A 19,473-nucleotide genomic window follows, 5' to 3' on the forward strand; every position below is an offset into this window, starting at 1 on the left:
TCTTTCTCTCTCTCTCCCAGCTGAGAAGGTACAGTGCATAGTCTAACTCTCTATCTTTCTCTCTCTCTCTCTCTCCCAGCTGAGAAGGTACAGTGCATAGTCTAACTCTCTCTATCTTTCTCTCTCTCTCTCTCCCAGCTGAGAAGGTACAGTGCATAGTGTAGCTCTCTCTATCTTTCTCTCTCTCTCCCAGCTGAGAAGGTACAGTGCATAGTCTAACTCTCTCTATCTTTCTCTCTCTCTCTCTCTCCCAGCTGAGAAGGTACAGTGCATAGTGTAGCTCTCTCTATCTTTCTCTCTCTCTCCCAGCTGAGAAGGTACAGTGCATAGTCTAACTCTCTCTATCTTTCTCTCTCTCTCTCTCTCCCAGCTGAGAAGGTACAGTGCATAGTGTAGCTCTCTCTATCTTTCTCTCTCTCTCCCAGCTGAGAAGGTACAGTGCATAGTGTAACTCTCTCTCTATCTCTCTCTCTCTCTCTCCCAGCTGAGAAGGTACTCTCTATCTTTCTCTCTCTCTCTCTCAGCTGAGAAGGTACAGTGCTTAGTGTAGCTCTCTCTCTCTGCCTTTTGATCATGTGTGGCTCCCGTGCACTACATCTACACCTGCTAATAAAATACCAATGCAGATGAACCATGCATGGAAATTAAATTATAAATGATATTTAATTATATATAGTAATTTTGGAAACTTCCTGTTTTCTTGTCCATCAGTGGGAGGTAGCCGACGCCGTCCTGGAGGTGTTCCACAAGCTGCTGCAGGACTACGAGCCCCAGCCGTCAGACTTCGTCCAGGAGCTGGCGGAGCTGCAGGGGCAGCAGGTCCCGGCCCACAAGCCCCCCGGGCACAGCCTCATGTTCCACCTGCTCAACGACTCGCCCATGCTGGCCCTCTGCCTCAGCCTGCTGGAGGAAGGTGTGCGCCAGCTGGACACCTACGCGCCCTTCCCTGGTGAGCGAGCAGAAAGACAGGAGCACACACACACACACACACACACACACACACACATACACACATACAAATGCACACCAAAACTCGCAGTCTACCTTGTCTTCTCCCGGTCTCCTTTGTTGTGTTTGTTATCTGTCACAGTTAGACAGCTTTCTGAACTGATTTGAGTGTTCCAGTGTTCTAGACAGAGTGAAATGAACAGTGACCTGCTTCTCCATCATTAGCCACATAGTCTTCCCCAAAATGTGGTCACTTTCTCGATATCGAGGTATTTGGTTAAAAATATGATTTAGTTTGATTTAATCAATATTGCTCCTTCAAACAGTGAGTCACGTGGTTGCAACTCAGTCTATAAAGCATGCAGACATGTTGAAGTGGTTTAGTTTTTTGTTCCATCAGACATCAGAACAGAGGAGATGCCATATCTGTGTACGACATTGGAGTGCAGAAGAGCACATGCATGTTGTTGCTCTTATGATAAATGAGCTAACGATTTGATCACTCGCTATACTGTACCTAATATTAATAAAGTATATTATGCATAAAACGCTCAAACAGACAATTGAGATTGTCTGTTTTGTTTGTTTGGTGTGTGCGTGTTATAACGGAATCCTTCATGACGTCTCCCCTCCAGGGAAGAAGCATTTGGAGTCTGCAGTGCTGCACTGCCTGTGCCTGGTGGACTTGGCTCTGCAGAAGGAGGTTTTGTTCATGGACCTGCTGAGGGAGAGCCAGGCCTCGCTGCTGGCCTCCCCCTTGGAGCAGCTCCTCCAGGGCGTCAGCCCTCAGACCCGTCGGGCCGATCACATCGTCAATATCGCCAGGTGAGGGCAGCCAGGTGGAACAGCGAGCTGTGGTATATTAGCCTTGTTTGTGACGTCTGTTCGAGTCCAGGTCTCAACCCGATTGAATGCCTCTATCTTTCCTGTCTCTCTCCACTGTGTGATATTTAGTACAGGTGAAATGCCATAAAACCCTCACAAGGAAGTGTCATTGTAGGTCTATCATGACATTTTCAGAGGCTAGCTAAAAAGGGTGTAACTGAGTGTCAACCCTAGCTCAAGATCCATAACGTCACAGACCGCACCACTAAAGTACCCATATCTGATCCATATTCATTCCCTGGTTTGGTTTGGTTTGGTTTTGTTTGTCCCTTGCAGGTATCTGTACCACAGCAGCTCTAACCCAGAGGCAGCCTTCCAGAGTGCCAAGATCCTGCGTCGTATCGCCCGCTACCCAAACATCCAGATCAGGCTGCTGGGAGATTTCACACACGACCAGGTATGTGCAAGTTTGTCTCATCACTTTTCACGAAAAGTCACAGTGCATTTCAAAAGCACAAACTGTAAAATAATAGGCAAAAGAGAAAGACAAAAGTAAACAAACATAATGTACAGATTAGGAATTATTGCACAGTTATTATTATTATTAACATGTTACACTGAGACTGGATTCATATCTTAACCATACAAGGTATATTTAATGTATTTAAACTATTATCTTATTTCAGCTTCAGTAAAATTCTCTTTATTGATCTGTTAGAACTTCACTTCACATTTGTATCTCTGTCCTACAGATTGTGAGTGACAAGCTGATGGCAGGTTTTGTGGAGTGTCTGGACAATGAAGAGGCAGAGGAAGGCATTGAGAAAGGAGATGGTGAGAGAGACGGTCTTCATCCATTCATTGTTGTCTTTAATCACCTTTTAATTAGCCTAATCTTCTGCATTTGATTTAAATTCTTACAATCCTGTCTCAAGTATTAAAAAACGGGTTGAGCCGAGTACTCAGATGAAACGAATATCCGGTACAGATAATGTACTTTTTACAAGCGTGAGTATCATCTGAGTACAGTACAATGTGTCAATATCTGTACTCTTAACACTTTGAGTGCCACGGCCCTTGGGCAAAAGGTGCTGTACTGTGCCACATAGGCCGCAATGCATTTTAATATAGCCATATCATTTTTTGTGTTCCTCTTATATGGACAACCAATAGCCTCAATGAAACTTTGAACCCTTCTGTTTCATTAAAAAAAAAAACTGTGTTTATAAACCGTTCCATTTTGGAAATACACCCCTCTGAAAAAGAGTGTTTTCGACCGAAAAGAGCATGCTGAAATTAGTTTTTGAGATAATCACATCTTTATGTTAGAAAGGCGACAGAATGAATTCTGCTTTGAGTTCGAGCCTGCTGCTTGCTGCCTGGGTGTGTGTGTGTCAATGGTTGTATGCTGTTAGTGCCCTGCGTGCCCACCCCCCTCCTCCCCCTCCTCCGTGGTGGGAGGAGTCGAGTGTCTCTGCTCTGCGGTTTGCTCTGTTTGCTCTGAACTGAAAAGTCCGCTGCCTGCATCCCCCGCTCCTTCACAGCGTGTCCTCGGCTCCCAGCCGAGAACAATGTAACCCCTCAGAAAGACGCCGCTGTCGCCGTGTCGCCAACTAAATCATATGGATGGACCATAGCAGCGGACACGGATGGGGCTCAACCGTGGCAGCAGATGACTGCTTTTCACAGGCACAGCCAAGTAACGTTATGCTTCAAGCATATCAATGGCGATTTCCGTATCCTCATGACTTCTTCTCTCTTTTCTCCTGGCCTCTGTCTAATCGGGAGGGCACTGTCGCCACCTAAGGGTTCTGTAAAATAGGCTAGACACATTCAACAGCTCCCATATTGTAAGAGGCGATGTAAGAGGCTTAGATCGACATTCCCCCGTCAAAATATGAATTTGGAGTTATTGACGCCATTTGGCGTCGCTGGCAGTCTACGGTAAATTTCTCTTGACGCCATATGGCGTCGCTGGCACTCAATGTGTTAATTAAGGCTGGGTATTACCAGTACCAATAAAGTGATACTGATACAAATAGAATACTTCATTCAATACCTTGTTTTTTTTTGCCATACTTTGAACATTTTGGGGGAATCTCGGCACGCTGAAAACAAAACGAAACCTTAAGCCACACCCACTTTCAGTCTAAATCCCGCCCACTTTTGATGTAAGCCACGCCCCCTCCGAATACAGATACAGATCATTTAGCTAGGCATACAGATAATGGTGTACTCGCTCATCCCCATATTAAACCTTTAAAACAGTCATGACATGCCAAGACTCCCCTTTCTCACCTCCCAACCCTTTCCCAGACTCAGACCCATTGAAAAAGGTGGCAAGGATCAAACACGAAACCCAGATCCATATCCTGAACTTGCTGATCACCTCCTTGGAGCTGAAGAGCCCCAACCTGGCCCTCTATCTCCTGGGCTACGAGGTCAAGAAGCCCATCTCCTCCACCAACCTCCAGGACCCAGGTCAGACCCGTAGCTTCAGCTATTGACATAGTGACTGGGACAATGATAAGGATTTTAGTATCAATTGTCAGACCATACGGACTTCCTTGCCTACTTGAAAGGAGTATCCATGACATGTGCTCAGAGATGGAGTGCAGTGATGATGGCTGCTGTCCTGTTTGCAGGTGTCCTGGGATGTCCTCGGAGCTGCCTGCACGCCATCCTGAGTCTGCTGCAGAGAGGCAATGAGAAGAGATCTGGACCTGCGCTCACACGCCTGGCTCCACACCTGGCTGAGCTCTGCTACCAGGTACTTTCATCCTCTACTACTCACAACGCCAGGAGATTAGACACTAGGAGGGGGGATGGAAATGTGATTCTTGGATGCATCGCAATGCTGATCTGGACGATTCTGAATCGATTCTGTCAAATGTCAAAAATCGATTTTAATAATGTGGTGTTGACGGGACGAAAAAGGCGGAACTCACCTGCAATGGCAGTGCAGCAGGTGCAACATTGTAGTTCATCTTAAAAAAAGGCAGTGGTTGCAATTGCAATAATTTTTTAATTTAATGACTATAATTACCTTTGCGAGACGAACGTGAAGTTGTGAACTTTCTACGTCGTCACTCAGATTAGTGCTGCTGCGATCATAATGATGCTGAAAGCGGAGATCTTTCCACGGAGCGATGCGTCCTCTGATTTAAAGTAACTGAGGGATAGATGGTAGAAATACAGCAGCGGCTTCGCTCACACTGGAGCTGCTTGATTGAGACAAGCTAAATTCACTGATTGTTTTATCCACACTGGGTTGAAATAGGAAGAAATGTCTACTCTCTTCTTTCTCTACATTTTCACATTCACAATAATCGGTCCGCTCCATGACGCTGGTTAAACTGTCTGTCATTTAATGGTGCGTTTGTTTAATGTTGCAGCCTGTAGAAGTCTAAATAAGTCCCTTTCCACTGCTGAACAGACTGACTGTCTGTCTCTCGGGCTGACCCATAATCTGTCAAACTGACGGTCTTCAGATTTTTTACGTCATTGTAAAAAAAAATATAAAATAATGTCAATGATGGAAAATATTCTGTTAATGCGACCCCTGCATCAATATGCATCAAGATGCATCGATGATCGTTTCATCATCGCATCGTAGCCCTCCGATTCAGAATCAAATGGTGAGGTGCCTAGAGATTCTCCCCCCTATTAGACACCATGAAGACAGGTCTGTATGAACAAAAACAAACAAAACAAAATGCCACATTGGCTTTTGCTTTTTGCTCCCTGCTCAGGAGGACGTCTTTTGAAGTGAAATGTTTGCGTGTCTCTGTCTTGGACTCCCTCCCTCAGGTGATCTACCAGCTGTGTGCCTGCGCGGACACGTCCGGTCCCACCATGCGCTACCTGAGGACCAGCCAGGACTTCCTGTTCTCTCACCTGCAGCACCTTCCCTTCATCCTGCCTAGTGAGTACAGGTTCCCCCGCCGCTCCACACAGTCCCACTGCATAAACAATATAAGTATTAGACATGTTGTGTGAGCAGCATACGAAAGCTTGGACTAAGGGGATGGTACATCGATCAGAACCTTCAATAGAAATGAGTGGGTGTTTTGTGTCGTAGTGTATTAAAGGAGAATTTCGGTTTTTTTGAACCTGGACCCATCTCCTGGCAATAATTATGATTTGGCCACTCACCCAGCGATCTCCGCGGCGTTTCTGGCCGTCCTAGCGTTGTTTTGAGATCAATAGCGTCCAAGTCAGTTGTAAAATGGAGCTGATTTGGGGCCAAGTGTGAGCCTGTCTTTCCTGCATCTAAATAGCTATTTTTATTCCCGTTTTCGCCAAATATCGTCATAATCTGATCCCTCAAGAACCACCAGAGTGATATTTCGCCAAAGGCTGTTTCCTGGAGTCGCACAGGGATCAAATTACCTCAAACGTGATCTCGGTCACCAAGTCTCGTGAAGTCCCGCGATACTTTCCTGCCGACTGGCCAAGTACAGGTAGGACGCTTTGCGGTGGTGGTTTTAGCGTAACCTATGTGGGGTTTGGCGTAACCTATGTGGGATTCGAAATAACGAAGGTTATGCCAAACCCCACATAGGTTACGCTAAAACCACCACCGCAAAGCGTCCTACCTGTACTTGGCCAGTCGGCAGGAAAGTATCGCGGGACTTCACGAGACTTGGTGACCGAGATCACGTTTGAGGTAATTTGATCCCTGTGCGACTCCAGGAAACAGCCTTTGGCGAAATATCACTCTGGTGGTTCTTGAGGGATCAGATTATGACGATATTTGGCGAAAACGGGAATAAAAATAGCTATTTAGATGCAGGAAAGACAGGCTCACACTTGGCCCCAAATCAGCTCCATTTTACAACTGACTTGGACGCTATTGATCTCAAAACAACGCTAGGACGGCCAGAAACGCCGCGGAGATCGCTGGGTGAGTGGCCAAATCATAATTAATGCCAGGAGATGGGTCCAGGTAAAAAAAAAACGAAATTCTCCTTTAATGAATCATGGGTAAAAGTGAAAATCACATCCCTGAAATGTGAAAATAATTGTTTGATAGTAGTTCCTTTGAACAGGTAGTAGCCCTGACCTGTGCCTTGCCCTCTGTTCTCCTCAGGTAACGAGGTCGCCGCGCTCTCCCAGATGTCTTGGCTCATGAAGACGGCGGCCATCGAGCTGCGAGTGACCTCACTGAACCGCCAGCGCTCGCATACACAGCGCCTAGTCCGCCTTCTGCTGGACGACCAGCCTCACGCTCGCCATACAGGTATGAACCACCAGCGCTCACATTCACAGAGCCTAGTCCGCCTTCTGCTGGACGACCAGCCTCACGCTCGCCATACAGGTATGAACCACCAGCGCTCACATACACAGAGCCTAGTCCACCTTCTGCTGGACGGCCAGCATCATGCTCGCCATACAGGTATGAACCACCAGCGCTCACATACACAGAGCCTAGTCCACCTTCTGCTGGATGACCAGCCTCACGCTCGCCATACAGGTATGGGAGGAGGGATGGGAGGATGAAGGCTGCGAAGGCATTAAATAGTTGTGGATGATTGAGTGTACAGTATAATTTAGATTTAGATTTATAAAATGATTATTGTTTATTTATTTACTTTTATTTTATTTTATTACATTCTTAATGCGATTAAAAACGATCTTTCCAAAGCCTGCACAAACACTGACACATAACACCATGATCATGATCGCACAGGCATATTTAAACGTGCAAAAACTGGCCAGTCTACCCGGCTTTCAGCATGCTCATCATGCCACAACGCTTATTAACACATGAACACAATTAAGCGTGTCTCCATTTTTCTTCCCAGCTGATGGGGAATCAGGAATGGAGGAAGAGACCAGATCAGTCAGTGGTTTCCTGCATTTTGACACGGTTTCTAAAGGTTTGTAGCACTGTAGTACACACCAATCAAATATCTTAGCTAATGTCTTGAGGATTCTAAGAGCATTAGCATTTTCCCTTGTTTTTATCCCGTTCCTTCCCGTTTGGTGTGGTCAGTGCGCAGGAAGTTGCTGAGTGTGCTGGACGCCATCGATTTCAGCCAGGATGTGCCGGAACTGCTACAGCTGGACTTCTTTGAGCGCGCTCAGATAGAGCAGGTGATCGCCAACTGTGAGCATGTCAACGAGCAAGGACACACTGTGTGCAACGTCAAGGTGGGTTGGTAGTTTGAAAACGATTTGGAGTTTTCGCCTCTACTTGATTGTATTGCTTCAAGGTATATAGGTAGCTTGTTAGTGTTTCATCTACGATTGGTTTGATCGCTCGTCTTACATTTGGGAAATGTTCTTGGCAGTTGCTCCATAGAGTGCTGGTTGCTGAGGTGAACGCGCTGCAGGGAGTGCCAGCCATTGGACAGAGGCCCTTGTTAATGGAGGTGAGTATGTGGTAATGGGAAGGACTCAGCTACGGTGCGTTCTCTGTCAGGAGAGAAAGTGCAGTGCTACAGTTACAAAGCAGGAACACATGGTGAGATGATGCATGATTTCCTCCCAAGTTTCGTCAAAATCCAATCAGTGGTGTCTGAAATGATGCGCGACAGACAAACTAATTTGGGGGAAAAATAAGCAATTACTGTATATTAATGCTAATTAGCAGTGCTGGGGAGACTAGTACTTTTAAACTGTAGTTTTGCCAAACTACATCACATTGAAAAGTAGTTCAACTACATCCAAACTACATCACATTGAAAAGTAGTTCAACTACATCCAAACTACATCACATTGAAAAGTAGTTCAACTACATCCAAACTACATCACCGGAAATGATCACAATCTGAGTCTGGAATCTCAGTAACACTGAGTAAAGTGTAGGTGTGTTTGATTTAGGGACTAGGGCAGGCCAATCCTCACTTAAGACAGAGGATAGGGAGCAATTGTTGAGGTGGAATCTGGAAAATGCTAAATTTCTAGGGAAATACATCATATTCTATCGCAGACAACTTGATCGCAAACCACTGGTGATTTTGATCAAGTAGCAGGGGATTCTCATTAAATGACAACCGTGGCCACTGGCCAATGACTTGTGCCGTATTGTATGGCAAAAAAACATCATGAGAATATTATGTTATGTAGTTTGTAATTAACTACCTAAACGACATGACCTAAAGTAGTTCACTACTGAAAAAAGCTACGGTACTAAGATTTGAATGTAGTTAAACTACCACACAACTACTGCAAATTATAGTTAAACTTGTAATAGAACTATATGTAGTTTACTACTCCCCAACACAGCTAATTAGTCTCTTGGAGGAAGAAACTGAAGGAAAACTAGAAATAAAGTGTTTCCCTACTTTCCTCTTTGTTCCTCTGTGTCTTCTGGTAGGAGGTGAACTCGATCCTGCAGCAGGTGGTGGAGAGGAACCAGGTGCGTCGGAGCCTGAGTGCCAAGCGCCACGCCCTGCAGTCCTGGAGGAGCCTGGTGGAGACGCTGCTGACCGCCTGTCCGGCCGACCTCATCCCCGCTGACAACAGGCAGCTCATCATCAGAGATCTGCTGCTGGACCTGCATGATAAGGTCCGCCCGCCCGGGGAGGTTTGGGTCACATGGAGGGTGAAGTTGTAGGCAGAAATCATATTTGACTGCCTACCACCACGAGGGTCGCAGGTTCGCGCCCCTTGTTGCCTCTGGCTTGGTCGGGCGATTAAGGGTTTGTGTCCTGGTCACTGCACTAGCACCTCCTCTGGTCGGTCGGGGGAGGGGAACTGGGGGGAATAGTGTGATCCTTCCACACGCTACATCCTGCTTGTGAAACTCCTCGCTGTCAGGTGAAAAGAAGCGGCTGGCGACTGCACATGTATCGGGAGGAAGCTTGTGCTAGTCTACGGCTCTCCCCAGATTGGCAGAGGGGGTGGAGCAACGTCCGGGACAGCAGCAGGGGAACGATGGGGACTCGACAGTGTTGACAGGGGAGTCACCCAGGATGATGGGGAGAGGTGGGGCATTGTTCTTCCTGTAGTCCACAACCATCTCCATTGTCTTTTGAGCATTGAGCTCCAGGATGTTTTGACTGCACCAGGTCATCAGGTGGTCAATCTCTTTCCTGTATGCAGACTCATCACCATAAGAGTTGAGCTCTATGAAGGTGACATCATCTTTGAATTTCCGGAGTTTGACAGACTGAAAAGTGTACGGAGTATGGAGAGAGGACACCGCCCTAGGCAGTTCTGGTGCTGATAGTCCGGGAGGCGGTCTATAAAAATAAAAATAAATATCTGAAAAGGCATTCTTTTTTCTGTGATTATGGATACAACGGTGACGCAGAAAGTCTAGCTAAATACTATTGGAGTACTGTGGTGGTAACTCCACGTGGCACATACTCACAGCAAGGAACCTTCTCAAGTGGATGATGTTTTGTGCAGTCAGGTTAATGCAGCAGAGATACATGTAAATGTTGCCATGTACTTTCCAGGTGTTATCTGAGGATGCAGCACGAGAGCTGATGACCATTGTCGCCGGGGCGGTCTTCACCCTGACAGCCCACCTCAGCCAATCGGTGCTGTCTGAGCAGCAGCAGGGGCCGGGACTAGAAGGAGTGGCCTCCTCTGGCTTTGCCTCCATCGCCAACTCCGCCTTGCACCTGATCCTCCGCAAGCTGCTCGACTTCATCCTCTGTACCGGTGAGCGCTGGGTGTCCCGTGCCTCTAAATGAGAGATACACCTTCAGTTTCATTGCATTACATCGTCGTTTAGCAACTTTATTTTACATTCAGTGGCAACTTGAAGAGCAAGGGTTGAAAACATCAGCATCAACATTAGTTACTTGAATAGTATGTGAGCCAGTATTTCCTCGACATTGCCTTGATGAGAGAACAATGCAGCTTAAAACATGTGTGGGCATTGGGGAATAAACTCATGACAGTGGAGAGAGGAGTGCAAGCACGGCGCGCGGCTTCTCTCTCTCCCCTGCACACATTGATCAGAAGGGGGAAACACTGGCAGGAAAAAAATCAATACACACAATTCTCAAATGAATTATTGAACTAACATGTCGGATTTAGTGTTAAAAAATCAGCAGAAACTAATTTTAAAAGCTCAGAATGAAAATGTGTACTTGCTGGTGAACAAATTTACACTTTAAAGAGCGCATCACTCAACTTGCAGATGGAGGAAAAGAAACGATTCAACTTTTACTTGTTTACTCTTCCAAATAATCCAGCCATGCACGTAACTACGTCCATTCATGAAATTATTAAATAGCACGGGGACAGTATGGTTTGTAAAAGTGCAATTTAACCACCCGCCTGCTCACGGCATCTTCCGGAAAATGAGCTGGGAGCGCTCATAGCGGATAATTGTTGCTAAACATGCAGGCCGACCGGGTAGCATCTGGGTAGCATATGGGAATGTTCGGTGGGAATTCACTGCATGTTTAGAAATGGTTTATTTTAGTCTGCACTTTGGTTTTGAAATGTAAGACTTATTTTATTCTTCTTCACTTCAAGGAGGTGGATATCAGCGTCTGCGTGCTCACTTGTACGGCTCTCTGCTCTACTATCTACAAATCGCCCAGAAACCTGAAGAACCAGACACCCTGCAGACAGGTACAACACAATCACACGGAAGTATTACAGCAAATGAGGCTCAGGGTTCCTATGGTGATGTGGAAAGTCTGGAAAAGTATAGATTGTTAATTTGATTAGTTTCAGGTTTTGAAAACTAAGAATTGACAAAAATATAGAACTTTTTTTTGTTCTTTTTGGGAAGACATGAAGCTACCGATTTTGTTTAGTTGTATAGAATGTCTAAGAATCCTGTTGTCTGTATTTATTTATTTATTTATTTATTTATATATATATATATATATATATATATATATATATATATATATATATATATATATATATATATATATATATATATTACAGTTCTTTAGCTTGGGTGAAAGTCTGCCTTTGCATCGTTTCAAAGAGACCTTATTTGGATTTTGTCTATTCAGTCTAAATTCTCTCCCTGTGTCCGTCTACAGCAGGGAAGTCCATGTGGGAGCGTCTGACAGCCCCTGAAGATGGCTTCTCCAAACTGCAGAGAGAGAACCTAGCTATCATTGAGAGCTACGGCACGGCTCTCATGGAGGTGGTGTGTAGGGACGCCTGCGACGGCCATGAGATCGGCAGGGTGAGAGCCAAACCATGCAGTGCTTACAACAATATGACACATGTACTCAATCTGCCTGTTTTAGCCTCAAACTGACATGATTTCAACAGTGTGTCTGCAGGATACTGAACATTATCAAATGTTTTAAACTATATTATCTAAACTTGAGGCCTGAAATCATCTTGAATGCAATCTAAGTCAATTCCTATTATCCTAATAAACACACTTCAATTTAGTTCATAGGCCTTTTCCTGATACAGTTTGTCAGCCCAGTCATCGAAAATAAATTCAGCTTGGCCGACAGTTATCAAATTTCACCTTTTTTCACCTGTGAAATTGGTCTTATTTTTCATAAATAGGATTACAAACGTCTTGAATTTAACTTAATGATACTCGCAGATTTGCTCTAACATGGTGTATTCCAATTTATCTTTAATTCGGGTAACGTTAGTCAAAATGAGTAAAGCAACAATTAAATTAAACTTAATTTTTTGGCTTTGTATTGTGTGTCACATCAAAATTAGCGCTGAATTGGAAATTAGAGAAGAATGATATGGCTCACTTAAAATAGCTACAATAAAACACCTCTATATTTTAACATGCATCTGCTCAGATGCCTTCTGCCCCCCTCCACCTCTCCAGGTTAGGAATGAGCCAAAAATCATATCTCTGTATTTTTAGGCCGAATGGCGATAAATAATTATATATCTCTGTATTTTCTACGAAGTGGGGTAAATGTTCAGCTGTAAGTCAAAGCCAAATGTGAGATGTTACAAGCATTTTTATTCAAACAAGACTGTACTTGGCCAAATAGCTCGGTTGATATTGTGACAATATTGTAGGGATGTCTATTGGTGCTTTCACAAATTATTTATTTATTAATATTTATTTATTATTTACAAAGGACCACAATGGAAACAAGCCCTTGGGCTTTATTGTGTTTTACTCCTTTTGATCAATATTATTTTGTTGTATTGTCTTGCACAATTCTGCATTTATTGAATCAATAAAGATATCAATCAATCAATTTACACAATTAGATTTTTGATGAATAATCTATCAGTAATATGAATATAATGTCTAAGTGGGTAAAGGCAAATAACAAAGGGCTAGAACAGTCTGGTAAGTTCAGAAAATGACATCACTTTACTGTAATGCAGCCTTTAAAACCCAGAAAAGACAACACTTATGCCATATTACGATATCCAAAATCGAAGACCATATCTAGTCTCGTCGTATCACGATATTGATATAATATCGATATATATTGCCAAGCCCTACCCCAGGTGCTTCCTTGGTAACCCTCTCTCTCCTCTCCTCTCTGCCTGGCTGTCAGATGCTGGCCCTGGCCGTGCTGGATAGGATCCTGTCCATAGACCGTCAGAGCGCGTGGCTGGTGTTTGTGTGTAACAGCGGGTACCTGCGCGTGCTGCTGGAGAGTCTGAGGCAGGATGACGTGGCCTTACAGAGTCTGCTCACCCCCCAGCCCCCCCTCCTCAAACCACTCTACATCTACGAGAGTAAGATGGTGAGGAGATTTGCACCACTGACACACACACACACACACACACACACACACACACACATACACGTCGGGGGCGGCTGCGTCTCAGGAGGTAGGTCCACTAATCAGAAGGTCGGTGGTTCGATCCTCGGCTCCTCCAGTCCGCATGTCGAAGTGTCCTTGGGCAAGACACTGAACCCCAAATTGCTCCCGATGGCTGTGCCAGCACCCTGCGTGGCAGCTTGCCGCCTTCGGTGTGTGAATGGGTGAATGTAGGCACATTGTAAAGCGCTTTGGGTAAAAGCGCTTGTATTGAAGGTATGAAGGTATTGACTCTTCTGTGTGTTTTCAGGCCCTGCTGACCCGTGTGGCTAAGACAGGCCCGGGAGCTGTGGAGCTTCTGCGCTGTGGGCTGGTGTCCCAACTGATAGAGTGCCAGGTGTTTGACATGGTCCCCGACAGCGACGCACACAGGTAAAGGACGGAGTCATAGAGGGAGAGGCGTGAAGTAAACTCCAATTGGTCTTTTCATCTATCCCTTTTTGCTACATTTCAATGTATTTTTCAGTGTCTCAAACACCTCTATGCTCATAGTATCTCAACCAGGCTTATGGCTAGTTCTGTGTGTCTGTTCGCTCTGTGCTACAGGGTGATGAGGGACCCATCAGGCTTCATCCCCAGCCCTCTGGACCGCTACAGGCAGATCCTTCTGCCCACCCTCAGGCTCTTCCAGGTGATCCTGACCTCTACCACCACGCATTGCCAGCAGGGGGCGGCACAGGTAAGAACACTTTCTGTAACATATCCCAAAGGCAACTCTTTTGTCATGTCTGATCATATTCTGAATAGCCTAGTGTTTTCTTAATGAGTCCATTACCTCTTGAAATGCTGTATATGCCCTGTTTCAGTTTCAGTTTACATTGATTAACCATCTAGCCAAAGGAAAGCAAGATTTGAAAATAACTAAAAGTGCATCCTTAATTTGCACGTAGTATCTGTATCAGTAGACAATCACATACACTTTAATACCGCAAAGTAAATGCTGTGCATCTAAATGCAATGCAAAAGAGTTTCTCTGAGGTACAGAAAACATTGTACTGTATTTAGAATCAGTAACTGTTAATCCCTTCAATGTGTGTAGGTTCTCCAGTGGCTGATTGTCCATGCAGACACCATCCAGTCCCTGCTGCGCTGTCAGGAGCTCAGTATGGGATCCTTACAGGAGCTCTCTCTGCTTACTAGCATCATCAGCAAGACGGCTCTGCCAGGTATACGCAGTCAAACAGAGCTCAGCATTCCTCTGCTTTTGGTCTGGGGATTGAGTACTGAATGCACTCTTACCGTGCGTTCCACATGGTGAAATTTGCACGACAAGATCACATACAAAGTCAATGCAAACACGCATGTAGACTCGATTTCTCCCTGGGCGGCATGAATGATGCAAAATGTCACAGTGCGAATGACGTGATACTCGCCTCGAGTTGAACATTTTCAAATTTGCGTGGTCAAACGCGAGCAAGTGAAGCTTTTTTTCCGCCTTGGTGTGAACGCACAGTTACTCAAAGAAAGGGGCTGGGAAACAAAATCCATGCTACAAACGATGCATGGATATTTTTGTATGTCACATACAGTACTGTACTGTATCAGCTGCCATGCTAATGTATGACTTGGATTTGTGTCTATCAGGAGTGGTTGAGATGGGAGGGGAGGTCAACAGTGCTGTCCTCATGGAGTTCCAGGGGCACATCAACAGATTCCAGGTTAGATATCGTACATTCCTTTTTTAATCCCCTTCCCTATTCCACTTTCTATATGCTCGCCGGGGCTTATCATTACAATAATGTCCAAACTCACCCTCAAGGCAAACGTTCAGCTTGGGTGCAGGGCCAAAACAAGTCACAGATGAAGGCTTGACGCTCAAACGTCCGTTGTGCTCTCTGTCCCAGGCGGCTAACACTATTACATTTTGAAAGGACATTCTGGAGTGCTGGCTTTCTTTCTTACTCTTATCATTACAACAGCCCTGTTCAAAACCGGTACCTATTACAGAAATAGTGGACTATATAGTGTGTTGGCAATTTTGTACTAGTGTCCGAATTCTCAACTGTTAAGTTTGATTCACTTCACTATATACTCCATACTCTACTATAAAATACCCACAATGCACTGCGATTTCTGGTGAACAGCGAATGTACCCTACATTTTCTCCCATATACCACAATGCAATGCGGTCGGGTTGACCAAAGGAGAAGAAGAGTCAGGTAGTGTCCAAAACCCGTTTGTTCATTCCCCATATAGTTTACTGTATGATAAACACTACATGGGGAATAGTGAGGGAGTGAATGAGTGAACCATTACGAACGGCTCCCGTGTGAAATGTACCGTTCTAATATGTCTTCTTTCCTGTGGCAGCGTCTGTGTCTGTCCCTGCTGGGCCGTCTGGCGGGCAGCGAGAGGGAGAGGCTGCTGAAGCAGGCTGAGATGGCCGCGCCCGGAGACTCTGCAGACCGACGAGAGGAGATGGAGGTGGCCATGCAACAGGTTTGACAAAGAAGACGAGTTGGATGAAGGGAGGAATGAGGGGTGGATGGGCCAGGGAGATGATGGACGTGGCATAATCACAAATGGTATAATTAAGCAACCACTTTGTAATTATGTGTAAAATTATAACTTCAGCTAGAATAGCACTCAGAGAGCAGAGACCTCTGCCGAGGCCCAATACTCCAGTCTGCTACGATTACGCACATTTTGTGAGTTGGATCAGAACCCTAACCCTATGTGGTCACAATGTGTCCCTGACCACCTCCGGAGGTGGTTTGGCCGATCAGAGATCGCAATCCGTCCTCAATGTGTCTTGGGGGTGTTTACATCTGTACTTTCAAGTGGTCAAGAACTATCTGATCACAGAAAACACATGTTAGTGCCAGGTTTGAATGGCTTACATCAGTGATACTCAACATGCTGTTATTTATGGGAGCCGATGTATACAGTGTATGTTCCATCATTGGCTCCACATTAAACGGTGATGAATCAACCTCTGGCCTGTATCCCTACAGCACAAAGGAGAGAAAACATGAGCAAAAAATCTGCTGGAAAAAATGCACGTTGAACACCTGGCTGCTCTGCCCTCTGTTCCCAGGTGTGTGCCAACATCATGGAGTACTGCCAGAGTCTGCTGCTGCAGAGCTCCGCCCACGCCCAGTTCACCATCTGCCTCTTCAGCCCCTCTGGCAACGAGCCAGCTGGCAGGGACGGAGGACGCACAGGTCAGTGACGCTCAGCTCCTACTCAGGACGCACAGGTCAGAGACACTCAGCTCCTACTCAGGACGCACAGGTCAGAGACACTCAGCTCCTACTCAGGACGCACAGGTCAGAGACACTCAGCTCCTACTCAGGACGCACAGGTCAGTGACGCTCAGCTCCTACTCAGGACGCAAGGTCAGTGACACTCAGCTCCTACTCAGGATGCATAGGTCAGAGACACTCAGCTCCTACTCAGGACGCACAGGTCAGAGACACTCAGCTCCTACTCAGGATGCCCAGGTCAGAGACACTCAGCTCCTACTCAGGACGCACAGGTCAGTGATGCTCAGCTCCTACTCAGGATGCACAGGTCAGAGACACTCAGCTCCTACTCAGGACGCACAGGTCAGAGACACTCAGCTCCTACTCAGGATGCACAGGTCAGAGACACTCAGCTCCTACTCAGGACGCACAGGTCAGAGACACTCAGCTCCTACTCAGGACGCACAGGTCAGAGACACTCAGCTCCTACTCAGGACGCACAGGTCAGAGACACTCAGCTCCTACTCAGGATGCACAGGTCAGTAACACTCAGCTCGTACTCAGGACGCACAGGTCAGTGACGCTCAGCTCCTACTCAGGACGCACAGGTCCGAGACGCTCAGCTCCTACTCAGGACGCACAGGTCAGAGACACTCAGCTCCTACTCAGGACGCACAGGTCAGTGACACTCAGCTCCTACTCAGGACGCACAGGTCAGAGACACTCAGCTCCTACTCAGGATGCACAGGTCAGAGACGCTCAGCTCCTACTCAGGACGCACAGGTCAGAGACACTCAGCTCCTACTCAGGACGCACAGGTCAGTGATACTCAGCTCCTACTCAGGACGCACAGGTCAGTGACACTCAGCTCCTACTCAGGATGCACAGGTCAGAGACACTCAGCTTCTACTCAGGATGCACAGGTCAGAGACACTCAGCTCCTACTCAGGACGCCTAGGTCAGAGACACTCAGCTCCTACTCAGGACGCACAGGTCAGTGACACTCAGCTCGTACTCAGGACGCACAGGTCAGAGACACTCAGCTCCTACTCAGGATGCACAGGTCAGAGACACTCAGCTCCTACTCAGGATGCACAGGTCAGAGACACTCAGCTCCTACTCAGGACGCACAGGTCAGAGACACTCAGCTCCTACTCAGGACGCACAGGTCAGTGACACTCAGCTCCTACTCAGGACGCACAGGTCAGAGACACTCAGCTCCTACTCAGGGAGAGAGAGAGGGGGGGGATTTGTGTGGGTCATGTGTGTGTGACGTCATGTGGGCGTGTCTTCAGTCATTAATCAGACTATGCTCTGTAGCATGTAAACAGGAATATGAATGGAATATTCTATAAGCAACTCATGTAAACACCTTAATCGAAATATTCTCTTTAGATTAAGGTAAATAGTTGGATTATTGTAGTCCATGTAAGCATAGTCAGTGTCTCATATTATAATGCAAATTAGCTCCTCAGTTTAAACAGCATTTATCCACAAGTATGCACTGAAGTCGACTTCTTTCTTGGTATTTTGTGTTAGACCTGTCCTCCAGCCTGCCGTCAGCGATGTGCTCGCGCGCCCCCAGCCTGGGCCTGGTCCTCTACCTGCTGAAGAACAGCGCTGCTGACTTCTTCCGCTTCCACCAGAGTCACAGACAGAGCCTGGGCAAACTGCAGAGCCTGGATCAGCTGCCGCCTGAGGAGCTCAAGGAGGTCAGGATGGACCAACACTAGCTCACTCTGTCACACACTCACTCTCCTCACAGCACACTGCAGCACACATCAATCAAACCCAATCTGTTCAAAGAGCTTCAAGTTTTTTTTTTTATCCCACAAAACATTTCACAGCAAAACACCATTGCAGCATTCTCCTAAATGATTGAAGTGGGTGGTGAAATTTTCAAACCTAAAAAAAAAAATCTCGTCTGGCATAATCCAAGTCCCCAGAAGCCCTGAGATGCCATCTTATTGGCTCCAGTATGCATTTGCTTCAAGTCTGACCACATCATGTATGTCTTGTCTGTAGCTGTGTCAAGGCCTAGTGTCCGGCCCAGGAGGCGTGGAGAAAATCTCCCTAGTCCAGAGGAGCCTGCTGGCAAAGAGGCGACTGGTCCAGCTCATCAACAACAGAGCCAAGCTGCTCGCCCTCTGCTCCTGTATCCTTTTGCCCCGCATCGTAAGAGTTGCGTTCACAGGAAGACTTTCATGGCTTTTGCTCCTGAAAAGCCACAATGTCACGAAGTATGGTGAAAAGCCTTGACCTGGCCTTCCCTTCAGACGTGATCGAGACCTGTTTATTTGTGTTGTGGCGCCACCTGGAGTACTACCTGTTGTACTGTACCCCCGCTGACCCCAAGGACTCCCTGTTGCCTGGAGCCAGTGCGTACAGATCACGCCTAACAGACGGTGAGGAAAGATGATTGTACATTTGAGCCAGGCTCAGAAATGGCCTTGGCTATTCATTTTTATTCAGTCTATAAAGACAGTAGAAGTGTCTTTAATAGTCTGCTGCTATGATATGCACATTTCAAGCAGCACTGAAAACATAACCTCCTTGGCGGAGGTAATAAGTCTGAAATAATTCATACTTGCTGACAAGAGTAAACGGAAAGTTCAACGGCACAGCGAATGCATTGTCCTGGGCTGTGGATTTGACTAGAATTTAGTTTGATGGTACATTTCATTTTTTCCTTCAGACTCGTTTGGTGGGTTGCACGGAAGTGGAGGCCGCAGTCTGGGTCTGTCCCGGGTCAGCCAGCAAGACCTAGACCAGGTAAGAAATGGCTGTAGACTGGAAGCCGGCTGTGTGCGTAC

The 19,473-nt window shown here is 46.3% G+C and overlaps 1 protein-coding gene across 1 annotated transcript in view; it reads left to right on the plus strand.

Moving 5' to 3' along the window:
• nup205 (nucleoporin 205) overlaps positions 1-19,473 on the plus strand; it is a gene marked incomplete at its 5' end in the record, with an annotated part of 32,379 nt that overhangs the window by 11,787 nt on the left and 1,119 nt on the right. The window contains 26 exons of the mRNA XM_083655109.1: positions 712-949; positions 1,584-1,773; positions 2,110-2,230; positions 2,526-2,607; positions 4,090-4,254; positions 4,419-4,543; positions 5,584-5,698; positions 6,866-7,015; positions 7,581-7,655; positions 7,772-7,929; positions 8,070-8,150; positions 9,098-9,289; positions 10,185-10,392; positions 11,218-11,316; positions 11,742-11,890; positions 13,206-13,397; positions 13,726-13,847; positions 14,022-14,154; positions 14,515-14,641; positions 15,060-15,133; positions 15,786-15,914; positions 16,513-16,639; positions 18,200-18,372; positions 18,686-18,815; positions 18,937-19,065; positions 19,356-19,432. Coding sequence (XP_083511235.1) covers positions 712-949; positions 1,584-1,773; positions 2,110-2,230; positions 2,526-2,607; positions 4,090-4,254; positions 4,419-4,543; positions 5,584-5,698; positions 6,866-7,015; positions 7,581-7,655; positions 7,772-7,929; positions 8,070-8,150; positions 9,098-9,289; positions 10,185-10,392; positions 11,218-11,316; positions 11,742-11,890; positions 13,206-13,397; positions 13,726-13,847; positions 14,022-14,154; positions 14,515-14,641; positions 15,060-15,133; positions 15,786-15,914; positions 16,513-16,639; positions 18,200-18,372; positions 18,686-18,815; positions 18,937-19,065; positions 19,356-19,432 — 3,561 coding nt within the window. The remainder of the gene's footprint in view (positions 1-711; positions 950-1,583; positions 1,774-2,109; positions 2,231-2,525; positions 2,608-4,089; positions 4,255-4,418; positions 4,544-5,583; positions 5,699-6,865; positions 7,016-7,580; positions 7,656-7,771; positions 7,930-8,069; positions 8,151-9,097; positions 9,290-10,184; positions 10,393-11,217; positions 11,317-11,741; positions 11,891-13,205; positions 13,398-13,725; positions 13,848-14,021; positions 14,155-14,514; positions 14,642-15,059; positions 15,134-15,785; positions 15,915-16,512; positions 16,640-18,199; positions 18,373-18,685; positions 18,816-18,936; positions 19,066-19,355; positions 19,433-19,473) is intronic.

This window comes from Poromitra crassiceps, assembly GCF_964638095.1.
Source record: "Poromitra crassiceps genome assembly, chromosome: 18".
In the NCBI taxonomy this organism is placed as follows: Eukaryota; Metazoa; Chordata; class Actinopteri; order Beryciformes; family Melamphaidae; genus Poromitra; species Poromitra crassiceps.